General features: G+C 40.6%; 1 protein-coding gene across 8 annotated transcripts in view; it reads left to right on the plus strand.

The window, feature by feature from the left end:
* The window catches only part of SPTAN1 (spectrin alpha, non-erythrocytic 1), a 72,585-nt gene that overhangs the window by 10,873 nt on the left and 48,987 nt on the right, over positions 1–12,725 (plus strand). For all 8 annotated transcript variants that reach the window (XM_074973924.1, XM_074973927.1, XM_074973925.1 and 5 more), the window contains exons 4-16: positions 884–1,024; positions 3,257–3,403; positions 4,139–4,272; positions 5,075–5,219; positions 5,308–5,462; positions 6,728–6,863; positions 7,890–7,991; positions 8,574–8,711; positions 9,499–9,609; positions 10,136–10,213; positions 10,397–10,552; positions 11,006–11,210; positions 11,379–11,560. In XM_074973924.1, coding sequence (XP_074830025.1) covers positions 884–1,024; positions 3,257–3,403; positions 4,139–4,272; positions 5,075–5,219; positions 5,308–5,462; positions 6,728–6,863; positions 7,890–7,991; positions 8,574–8,711; positions 9,499–9,609; positions 10,136–10,213; positions 10,397–10,552; positions 11,006–11,210; positions 11,379–11,560 — 1,830 coding nt within the window. The remainder of the gene's footprint in view (positions 1–883; positions 1,025–3,256; positions 3,404–4,138; positions 4,273–5,074; positions 5,220–5,307; positions 5,463–6,727; positions 6,864–7,889; positions 7,992–8,573; positions 8,712–9,498; positions 9,610–10,135; positions 10,214–10,396; positions 10,553–11,005; positions 11,211–11,378; positions 11,561–12,725) is intronic.

Consider the following 12,725-nt stretch of genomic DNA (forward strand, 5'->3'; position numbering starts at 1 on the left):
CCATCTCATTGCATAAGGATATTTTGGTCTTGTAATTTATCCTTAACAAAAGTAAAAAATTACTTTTCAAATAAGTGGTCTAATTCTTTTAAAAATATTGAAAATCCTGGGACATGGTGATCAATGTAAACTTTAATTTGTATTCTGTTTGGAATAGTAACCTGTCTGTCCATGGTTTAGTCTTTCACGCCATACAGGACTGCACAGCGCCCAATAGTAACTGCTACTCAAGTTGGGTTCCATATACGAGTAGGTGAATCTTTGACTGTGCAATGCTGCTGTCACTTTCTCTTTGAATGCCTCTTTCTTCCTCTTTGATTGATAGTTTGCAGTGTGCTGTTGGACAATGTTAGAGATTCACATAGCGTGAGCTCCTTCTCTCCTGTACACCTCCATAACTGAGCCTATTAAATACCTTTAAGTATGTATCCATGTTAGATCTCTGAAAGCTCCTCTAACTTGCCTTTCATGTTACAAATCTCAGTGTGCATAGTGTTATAAATGATGGGTGAAACAGCTGTTTTCCTGTTTTGCAATTTGTGTGTGTGTGTTTTTCTTTTAATTTCCATTAAAGCTTAGAGAGAGAGAAGTTGGGTGAGGTAATGTCTTTTACTGGACCATTGTCTGCTGGTGAAAGAGACAAGCTTTTGAGCTACACAGAGCTCTTCTTCAGATCCTATGACTCTGACTGCACATAAATGTCTAATGGTGGTCTTGTTAGTTGACAGAAGTTCATTCTTGCTTTACCTAGTGTAACGTTTATGAAAATAGGATTCAAATGGAAATTTCTATCATTTTAGGAGTTGAGAAAATAATTGCATTGCAAAGTTTCATATTTTATGAAATAGAATTATAATATCTGCATCTTATTTATGTCTTTCAGACTCGACTGCAGGAGCTTCATCGACTCTGGGAGCTGTTGCTAGAGAAGATGCGTGAAAAGGGGATCAAGCTGCTGCAAGCCCAGAAGCTGGTGCAGTACTTACGAGAATGTGAAGATGTCTTGGACTGGATCAATGACAAGGTATATTATGGTTAAAAGAATATCCACTTGCATCATATAGCCTTTACAACATCCCAATTCCATGAAAGGATTTATATGGAGCTGTTTTATCAAAACATTCACTGTCTTATTGTTTTAAGGCACCATATGGGATTTAAATACGGTTTTATGAATTGTTGTAGTTCTTTGTGTGATATAAATGGTAGGTATACAGAGCATTCTAGCCTATTTCAGCAATTGCAAAAACAATTTTAGGAAATTGATAGAAGTAATGGATAACAGAGAAATTCTCTGTATGTTGAGGATACCATGAAACATGATACTCTTTTCTTTGCTTAAGACAACCTTAGTATTTCTCATAGTGGCTGACTGTGCCTTACCTACATTGTGAAAGCTGCTGCACATAAAAGTAAGGTTTTGTGACATGTATGCTAAAATGAACCAGTATGAAAAGGGAGTGCTACCCATTGAAAAATTTATAAGTACTTAGCTGTTACTGGAATATCTTTAGAGAACCATTGCAAGAGAAAAATTTGCTTTTGACCTCTCTGAACATTGAGGAAGCAGAACCACAAACCACAATACTAAAGTTTAAAAGCCACAAAATGATCAGCTAGATTTTCTTAATTATGACTCGCTGTTTTGTGGCACTAGGAGTTTCAAATTGTAAATCCTCCTTAACTGCCATTAAGTATTACAAAATATTTTTCATAAACCTGTCCCTCATTAAAATTAGTCAGCCTGACACTGTCAGCTTGATATCTAGTCCATGTCAAATTTCCCTATTTCCCCTTGTTTTCCTAATCTCCCCCCCCCCAGACGTTCTTGTTAAACCCTGGATTTGTGCTGGAAATGGCCCAACTTGATTATCATACACACTGTAAGGAGAGTTATCACTTTACATAAGGTATTACCAGCAGGAGAGTGGGGTGGGGGAAGAGAAAACCTTTTGTAGTGATAAACACCCATTTTTTTCATGATTTGTGTGTATAAAAACAAACATCTTCTGTATTTTCCACAGTATGCATCCGATGAAGTGAACTGTAGCTCACGAAAGCTTATGCTCAAATAGTTTGGTTAGTCTCTAGGGTGCCACAAGTACTCCTTTTCTTTATGTCAAATAAAGGAGTTACAAGTAGCTTCAGTCACTGTACCTGCCCCTAAGTATGCCTGCCAATTTTTGAATTTTTACAACCACAGCTTCCTGATTGAAAAACAAAACAAAAGACAATAGTTGCTCTGGACAGGACCCATGCAAACCAGACAAATGACTGTAGAGCAGAGGTTCTCAAACTGTGGTCCGCGAGCTCCATTCAGATGGTCTGAGAATAGTTCCCTCTAAGGTGCTCACCTGGGCGGCTGCACATGAGAGAATGAAGGGCCACCCATCTAATTAGTGGAGTTGCACAGGCATGGCTCTACTAATTAGGTGTCTGGACCCTGGAGAAGACGCACATGTACAGTGAGGTGGTGGCCTTGGGGGGAATAGAGGGTAGGTGGGACGGGGCAATGGGGCGAGAAGAGGGAGTGGGGGAATTTGGGACGTGCAGGACTGCGGCGGCCAGAGAAAGAGGCAACTTTCCCCAGCTCCAGGGCTGTGGCTGCTGGGGAGAGACCCTCCCTCTCCTTCCCAGCCCCAGCTTGGGGGCTGCCGTGGTGAGGGGGAGAGAGGGCACATCCATCACATTAGAAAGGTAAGACTACTGATATTAAAATATGAGTTATGTGCTTTTATTTGTAGAACAAAAACACATTAATTATTAAGGGGTTTTTTATATATAACACTTTTATCCAAAGCGCTTTACAATAGTTAGCTAACTGTTCAAACAACATTTGGAAAGATCATTAAGTAGTCTGCCGAGACCCTCAGCAAATTTCAAGTGGTCCGCAAAAAAAAAAAATTGAGAACCACTGCTGTAGAGAAACTGACTGATAGCAAAGTAAACACACTGGAAGAAGGAGAGAAATATTTTTCTCTAATCTCTTTATTATAGCAATCTTAAGTGTTACTTGTAACTATAGTAAGTGAAAATTTTTTGGATGAAGTGGATTTTAAGTTGACACAGTGTTCCTTTAAGGATGCATTTTAAAACTGACTTTAAAGCATAATGAACTTTGTTTTGCTGTACTCACTGTAACTGTCTTTGAAGTGGCAACATTTTGCAGCTAGAACAGCTGGTTTCCCAGTTTCTAATAGGTTTTCTGTGTGTTGGCTTGTGATAGAACTGATTTTCTTGTTTCCTAACATGCTAGGAAGCGATAGTGACCTCAGAAGAACTTGGCCAGGATCTGGAGCATGTTGAGGTTTTACAAAAGAAGTTTGAAGAGTTTCAGACAGACCTGGCAGCCCATGAAGAAAGAGTAAATGAAGTAAACCAGTTTGCTGGCAAACTTATCCAGGTAAATATCGGTGTGTTGTGAAAAGGCCCCCTCAGTGATGCTGTTTAGATTTTTTTAAGGAGTGTTGGGTAGTAAATTGAAACAGTAGTTGTTTCCCAAAAATGTACAGAAATTGATAGCATACAAATATAGGTAAGTATCTGAAATCTATTGTGATAATTGTGGAAACAACAATTGTAACTCAGTGAGCAAAAATTTGCTGTGCTATGCCAGCTGTCACCTTGGAGGGAAACAGAGGCAACTGTACTTGCATATGGGGTAGATCTATAGATGCTGAATATTCTCAACAGGGATTCTTCTGCTGGGTAGATTGTGTAAAGCTCTGTTAGACAAGAACATTCCTCAAAGGAAAACTCTGTGAGGAGTGGTTTTACAGGAGAAACTGACAAGCTCTCATGAAGACCTGAAGTTAAAACTGTTTCTCCACTGCCATCCAAGACTAAAGTGTCATTTTCTACACCTGGTTATCAGCTGGGCGTGAGAAGGCATGGGATCCCAGGACAAATGCGGGGATTGCTTTTCCAAATGCCTACAGCGTACAAAAGAAGTATAGGTTTTTATGCAGTGTCTTATGAAAGTATTGGATGCTTGGCTGCTGCAGTAAAACTATAAAGTTGAAAGATTGGGAGGAAAGGGACGGTGTTTATAAACTGATCTTGTAGAAACACAGGAACTGTCTTGGTGGATGTGGAAATAAATCCATAGACTGTAAGCCATCTTTCTTTTGCTCATCAGGAGCAGCATCCTGAGGAGGAACTGATCAAGTCTAAGCAGGATGAAGTAAATGCAGGCTGGCAACGTCTGAAGGGGCTGGCCCTTCAGAGGCAGGGAAAACTCTTCGGGGCAGCTGAAGTTCAGCGCTTTAACAGGTATGGGCTTGGCCGGATTTGTTTGGTGCCTGTGGTTCTGACTACACATAAATGTCTAATGGTCCATTCTACTGCATTTAAGGTTGTGTGAACACTTGACATCCTCTGTCATGTTTTCGTTTTGTAGCTTATTCATTGTTCCTTCCTGAAAGAAGGATCTACAACATCTAGAATGACATCCAGAATAATAATCTGATTTTTCTCCTTAACCCTTAAAACCCTCATCTCTCTCCTTCTCCTTGCCAGATGGCAGTTCTGTCTCACTCCCCTCTGTCTGAAGGCCCCCTCCTCTAAATCCAGCCTAGGTAAACACCAGAAGATGTGTCCCTCTCTCATGCTGTTGGCTAACTAGTCAGCATGGAGCCACTCTGGCCTCTGATAGATTTTCCTTTCCTCACCACCCTTGTCTGTGCTGTCTGATTGCTCTTGGTGGTTTCTTGGGATGAGGGAGGAGGTCGGTTTTAGTAATCATGGGAGATGGGCCCTGTAGAATCAGTGAGGCTTAAAGAGTGACTGTTTCTGGGAGGAACCAAAGCCACAAATCCTGATCTGCCCCTACACCAGCTGGCCATTTGTGCTCCCAAACCTTAAAAAACACTTGTAAAACCTTCTAGGGTTGTCTAGTTTCCTAAAGATTGATTAACAAGTTTCCGTGTAATGACCGTTGGATGATATCACCAGGGCTTTATTGTCATGAAGGCCTACATCATTGTGATGTTTGTGACAGGTAGAAGCTTTTTACCTTCTTCCTTTTCTTGTAAGAGAGATGAATGCATATTAATTTGTGTGTTACTTTCTGAAGGGACGTGGATGAGACTATAAGCTGGATTAAAGAGAAAGAGCAGTTGATGGCCTCAGATGATTTTGGCAGAGACTTAGCCAGTGTGCAGGCTCTGCTGCGCAAGCACGAGGGCCTAGAGAGAGATCTTGCAGCTCTGGAGGACAAGGTACGTAGCGTAGGCATTTTGTCTGTAATTTAAATAATATAATTGTCTTATAATAAGCTTATGGCAATTTGTTTGTGTGTGTGTCTAGGTAAAGGCTTTATGTGCAGAAGCTGATCGTCTGCAGCAGTCCCACCCACAAAATGCTTCTCAGATCCAAGTGAAACGGGAGGAGCTGATTGCAAACTGGGAGCAGATCCGCACTCTGGCAGCAGAGAGGCACGCTCGCCTGAATGACTCCTATAGGTAGGAATGCTGTATCACTGGAAGGACCTTTTGCATCTCCACCTAAATTAAATGCAGGGTTGCAGGGAGGATAAAGGGAGGCCATTTCCAAGATTTTGAATGAGGTAATGTTTCAAGAGGCAACTATTGTACACAAAATACATGATCTTGCTTCTAAAGTGAATGTGTTCAGGGATTTCTAATGGGAAAAAATGGATTTACATTTCGAAGATAATATATAGCAATAGCTTTCAAACCTTTTTCTGTTGTGGATCTCTGGTGTTGGCCACTGTCTGGGAAAAGATATCAGACTAGGTGGAACATTGATCTGATCTACTATGACAGTTCCTGTATCCCATGGGATCCTCTTGTTCTCTTTTGCCTCCAATCTCCTAATTACTTGGCTTCTCTGTAGCCATAAATATGCTTGGTTACATAAAATAATATTGGAAAATAAACTCAGTTGAATGTGTCTTTTTGTGTTATGCTATTTATCCTCTCCCAGGGTACAGGATTTTATGTTTATTACTAATGATTCTCCCCTTGATTCCTGTAGCCCACAGTGCTATGATCTGTCCAAGTCACTTTTTTGTAATTTTTTTCTGTTCCTCTATGTATCTGCTTCCCTTTTAAACTTGCCAGCAAATTTGATGGGTGTTAAAGCGTTTATCAAAGAGATACCTGACAGAGACTCATTAAGACTTCATTTCCTTTTCAAGTAACCCTGAAGGCAGGGGAATATGAAGAAAAGCTGATAGGAAAACAAGGGAATTCTTATTGAAGACTGAGACATGTGCAGTTGAAGCTTTCTAAAATGGCTGAACTGCCTCTTTTTTTCTTCTCCCAGTTGTGCATACTTCACTGTTCTAACCAAAACAGGTCTGTGGGTCGCATAGAAGTCGTCTTTAGATCAATTTGAGAATCACCACATTAATACTGCCCTTGTTTCCTCTTGGCTTCTAGCATGCAAGCTTTACAGTTAAAAGTATTCCTTTTTCTTTCAGCTCAGGTGGTATACTACATGTTTCCCTGAGGAAAATTGGGTGAAAACTTTAAAATATCAGAAAACATCTCCCTTGACCTTTAATCCGTTACTGTATAGAAAAATGTCAGGTTTATCTCAGGAGTTGAGATTGTAATTTGGCTGGTTACTATGATCATTACGTTATTAGTTAGTTTTATGAATTTTTCTCAGAATCCTAACATAAACGTACCACGTTGGGAAAAAAAGGGTAAGGATGGAGATCCTGTGCAGATAAATGACTTCTGCCATTTGTTTTCCAAAGATTGCAGCGCTTCCTTGCAGACTTTCGTGACCTTACCAGCTGGGTGACTGAAATGAAGGCTCTAATTAATGCTGATGAACTTGCCAATGACGTAGCTGGAGCTGAAGCCCTGCTTGATAGGCATCAGGAGCATAAGGTAATCACAGTCATATAGCTTAATCTGCTTGGCTTCACTTGGAGGCTGGTTTATGTGTACAAGTTTAATGCAGTCTTTTGAATCACACTATGTTGTAGCATTAGCATGCTTTGAATATATCATTTCAGTTGCATGTACTAGGTAGCAGCCTATTCTGATTTAAGAGTTTGGATTTTTGCTTCTTGTTTAATAGGTCGATACACAAATGAGTAAATACTGAACTATGTTTCAGATAATTTCTTATTAAAGAAAAATTGGAAACAATAAAGGCTTGTTTAAAAAAAAAAATGTTGAGTTGAACTGAAACCGACACAAACAAGGAGATTAATTCTAGGAATCTAGATTAGCATTTTAACTCCAATCGTGCTTTCCTTTCCTCTCCTCTCTCCTCCTCAGCTCCTAAAACAAATGAATTAAGATAGTGTCAAGCGAATGTGATCGCTGTAGACTTTGAATTTCCTAGCTTCTGTGTATGTATCACGCCCTCTATATTATCACATGTATACACTGCAGAATTATAGTTGAGCAGGCTCATGTTTTATATCCTAGAGTCCCATTATGTAGTTTCCACATGACGATGTCCTAAAAATAATTTCAGGTAGAACGTTACTATCACTCATGCATCTTTTCTTTCTGTATATTCAAGTCATGTTTACTAGTTACTCTTTCCACATGAGCTTCACTAAAGCTATGACTAAATTTCTTTGATGGCTGTCTAAATTCTGCAGCCTTATAGAGTTTCCATGAATACACAGAGGTAGCTTGCCATCTGACTTGTGGCTTCTATTTACTAGATAAATTTGAATTATATCTACATTACTAATACAAGAGATTGAACTCTGTTTTCATATATAGATAATTGAATGTCCTTTAATACTCTGGATATCTGAATGCTGTCTTTGGCTACATTTTCAGTATCTGGCTTGATTTTCAAGTTCATATTTTAATAATATCTTAAAATAGTTGGATTTGTTTTCCTTTAGAATTTTAGAAACCATGTGTGTGTGTATTTGTTGTTTGCCACAGGGAGAAATTGATGCCCATGAAGATAGCTTTAAATCTGCTGATGAATCTGGTCAGGCCTTGCTGGCTGCTGGGCACTATGCCTCTGATGAAGTTAGAGAAAAGGTAAGTTGGACAGCTCTAAAAAGAGGAGCTGGAAAAGTTCTAATATGTTTCCATTCCTCTCTTAGTATTTAGTGAGGGATGTAGTTTTTGTTTAAGAGCCTGGATGCAAAAGTATTTATCTGACTAGATTATGCTCCCTTTTCCCCTTAATTTAAGCAACATGCTCCTCTCATCCTTCAGTTTGGCATAACCTCCATTTTTGAAGCTAGTGACATTTCTTTATTTTTCCATTGGAAAAATGAATTATCTAATAGAACAAGTGTCTCTTTTATCCATGCTTTCAAGTTTGCTGTAATGGAACATACTGTGTATTTCATAGCACTGGCTCTTAAACTAAGAGAGTCCTTTTTTGTAGTGTGCTGGCTGAAAAAACACTTCAGATGCCCTGATTGAGGGGGGGAAGTGAGGAATTTCAGAAGTTGAGTGAGGTGTCTGAATTCTCTTGTGAAGTGTTCTGGAGACTGAAAAAGTGACACAGACACAATCACTACTTTGTAGAGCCCATGCTTGATTGTACGGTCATTGAGATGGAAAAGAACCACTCTCCCTGTATTGAACATGTGTTTCTTCCCCGCTCCTCAGCTGACCATCCTTTCAGATGAAAGAACTGCCCTTCTAGAGCTATGGGAACTTCGCAGACAGCAATATGAACAGTGTATGGACCTGCAGCTTTTCTACAGAGACACTGAACAAGTTGACAACTGGATGAGCAAACAAGAGGTGAGTGTTTCAATTGCACAGCAGGCAGCACTTGGTTAGACAGCATACTAAGCATGCATTTGGCTCCTTCAGAAAGAGAGGATAAGATTTAATTTCTGAATTGCGCCCCTCCCCCCCCATTTTTGTGAATGTAATAAATAGTTCTGGCCAAAGCCAGGCATGCCATAGTTAAGTCTATGTTTTAGTCACGGGTATTTTTAGTAAAAGTCATAGACAGGTCATGGGCAGTAAACAAAAATTCACGACCTGTGACCTGTCCATGACTTGTACTATATACCCCTTACTAAAACTAGGGTCAGGGTGCTGCAGGTGCTGGGGAGAGGGCGCGCGCACACACGCACAATGCGCTGGCCACTGCAGAAGTCATGGAAAGTCATGGAATCCATGACAGACAGACACACGGCCTTAACCATAGTGCATGGAGGTATTGTACATGCCTCTCTTCACTTGGTTCTGTTAGTGATCTTTTTCACCAAGAATGCCAGACCTCCAATATTCCAATCTAATGCTGCTGCTTTACATAACCTGCCAGTCATGCTGAATTGGTGTAATGTTTCTTTTATGTGAGTTAATGTCCACAAGGGATTATTCCTTTTCATTTCTGATACAAATTAGATATGTATTCCTCAGTTGTCAAAAGCAGAAGAAGATGCATCAATTCCATACCATAAACTTTCCCAATAAAATCCTACAGTGATGAACCCAATGCTGCCTGCCTGAGCTGGCTTTAGGATAACTGGGAGTGGTGGTAGTGTGAGGCTCACTAAAGTGTTTTTCTTTTCTGTAGGCATTCCTTCTAAATGAAGACCTAGGTGACTCTCTGGATAGTGTTGAGGCTCTGCTAAAGAAGCATGAAGACTTTGAGAAATCCCTCAGTGCCCAGGAGGAGAAAATCACAGTAAGATGCTTACATTAGTTGTATTCATTAAGTCTCTTTGTATTAATGAGCAAGGAATAAAACAGAAGGGTTGAACCCAGATCATTGTCCAGGAGCTTCAGAAAAAGATGGTTCTGGGGTTTTGAATATAATCCCAAATTGTATGTGAAATGGAATTTTGCTCAAAGAATAAAACCCACATTTAGGATCAAGGCAGAGAATAGGGTTTAACCTCTGAATCAGGGCATCAGAGTAATCCAGTACTCTCTTGCACACCATGCCTGCACATTTTCGGATGATGCTTGAATTGTTTAAACATATACAGTAATCATTTCTCACAGGAGCTATAAATCTACCATCCTCTGGATTTAGGATCATGTTCTTAAGGAAATGTGGAGAATGGTGCGGATAGGGGAGGGGTTTAAAAATAGCTGTCTTGACTTTTGATTAGTTCAAGTGACACATCTTTGCTAAAGCCTAGTTTGCTAAATAAGCTTGCACAAATATTCTTAGTATTTCAGATGAATGAAGACTCCTTTCTTTTTAGGCTCTGGACGAGTTTGCTACTAAACTGATTCAGAATAACCACTATGCCAAGGAGGATGTTGCTACACGAAGAGATGCTGTAAGTTTTTTAAGTAACCCATGCTGCTGCTTGGTTTGTATGTTATATGAATGAAAAGGATAAGTGATGGCACAGATGCAGGATAAATAAGTAGAGTTGCAGCAAGCTCAGCTATAATTAAAGAAAACATGATGGGGTTTCTCATTTGTCTGAGAATTCACTACTGATATTTGCTTATTTCAGCTGCTGAGCCGACGTAATGCTCTGCACGAAAGGGCTATGTATCGGCGTGCTCAACTGGCAGATTCATTCCACCTGCAGCAGTTTTTCCGAGACTCGGATGAACTAAAGAGTTGGGTCAATGAAAAGATGAAAACTGCAACGGATGAGGCTTACAAGGTAAAAACAAGAATAAATATCCTGATAATGTTAAGCTAGTATTGGTTTCCGGGAGCCTTATGAATAGTTCCTCCTCTTGTCATCTGCATGATTCCGAGGAGAATATTCCAGCACTAGGCAAACAAACGCTTACTCTGTAGATAAAATGGTTTGCTATCTAACTTGGTACTTATGGTTGCAATTCTTTTGACATTATATCAGCATTTGTGACAGCCCTCAGCCTTACGTGATCCACAATTAACTGGTGTATTCTTTGTGATATGTACTACAGTTACGGAGGATAGGTCATCTAATGTGTAGAAGTGTTCATAGTCACATAGGAAATGTAAATATGAAGAACTGATGTAAGTTCTCCACTTTTGCTCTTACTTATTAGCATGAGATTGGTGGAATGAGGTTTTTTAATATATGCCGATTTCAGACTGAAATGTTTTCTCCCTTTCCTACCTGTAGGACCCATCAAACCTGCAGGGTAAAGTTCAAAAGCATCAGGCTTTTGAGGCAGAGCTCTCTGCAAATCAAAGTCGCATTGATGCCCTGGAGAAAGCTGGCCAGAAGCTGATTGATGTCAATCACTATGCATCTGATGAAGTGGCAGCACGCATGAATGAGGTCATCAGCTTGTGGAAAAAACTGCTGGAGGCCACTGAGCTCAAAGGTAAGATATACTCTTTGCTCTAACTGATCATAAGAGAGCTATAGAACGACATTTCCAGCTATGGAGACGTTTTCTGGAGAAGTTAGCCCTGAGAAAAAGTGAGTAGTGAGTTAAATGAAATAGAAATTTAAACAACCTTCCTCCTCTCTATCCTTTACATACATGCAGGAATAAAGCTGCGTGAAGCCAACCAACAGCAGCAATTTAACCGCAATGTAGAAGACATTGAGCTATGGTTGTATGAGGTGGAGGGACACTTGGCTTCTGATGATTATGGAAAAGATCTTACTAATGTTCAGAATCTTCAGAAGAAACATGCTCTGTTGGAAGCAGATGTTGCTGCTCACCAGGTAACACAGTTTCCTTTCCTCCCTCCCTTACGGGCATATTCACGTGATTATTTAGTTAGACATAGCACTAACTGCTAGTGTCTGTGGAGTAAAGGATTTGTTAGTGTTTCCATGATAACGGTGTACTTTCAGGAGTTTACAATTTTGTTCTTGGAATTTGCTCTGAACACTGGTTGTTAGAAAGACTTGTCTGGGAACAGTGTTTCTTTTGAGTGACTCTGCATATTCCTATTTATGGGTACTGCACAGCCTTGTGGTACCTTAAGGTAAAAACCTCTTCTAGCAGTGTCAGCTAGAGCACATCTTCCCCTCAGCTTGAGGATGTACCGAGGATGAAGCCATTAAGGGGGCAGAGTGCTCTCATCACTTCAGTTCCTTCCAGCCGCGTGCCTGGATGGATGTGAACTGCTCTGGTCTCTTTGGAGTTGGCATCTCTTTCTGCTTAGAAATAGTTAGTGTTAGCTCATTTCAGAATAGTTAGGGAATTAGGATTTCTCCCAGTTCAGGGTTATGGATGAACTGAGGAAACAGAAGAAGCTGGAGTTCAAGAAGTGTGCTTCCTGCTTGTCAGTCTACCTGGCATCCAACAGCCATGTGTGGTGCCTCAAGTGCCTGGGAGAAGGGCACTTGCCCTCTGGGAGTTTGATTTGCCAAACATTTACTCCCAGAGCCTACAAGGATAGGGAGACTCGCTTGCAGCTCCTCCTAAAGGAAGCCCTCGAGGCTAGACCCTCTGGACCCGATCAGGATCCTAAGTCTAAGAGGCCAGTCTTTGTCCTTGTGGTTACTAGCAGCTCAAAGGAACTGAAGTGTTCTAAGAAGCCACTTCCCCTGTCAAGGTCAGACTCAGTTCCTGCAGTTCCCTCAGTCGAGCCCCCCGGGGCTACAGATATCTGAACTATGGTCAGAGCCAACTACCCCGATTCTGGAAAAGAAATCAAAAAATAGTTCAGCCACCTTCACTGGTGCCATACCTCATTCCTTCCAGCTATCGAGCCCTGATGGAAACTGTGATTTCCAGGATTAGGGTCAGTTCTGACTTCAGCTTCCAGATCCAGGAAGATGGAATTGCTCAGTGTGTCAGAATCTGGGCTGTTGGCACCTTTGCTTCTGCTCTCTGTAGCTATTTTGTCTCTCTATATACACCTCATTAGCGGTGCCAGTT

Source organism: Natator depressus, chromosome 16 (assembly GCF_965152275.1).
Source record: "Natator depressus isolate rNatDep1 chromosome 16, rNatDep2.hap1, whole genome shotgun sequence".
NCBI lineage: Eukaryota > Metazoa > Chordata > Testudines > Cheloniidae > Natator > Natator depressus.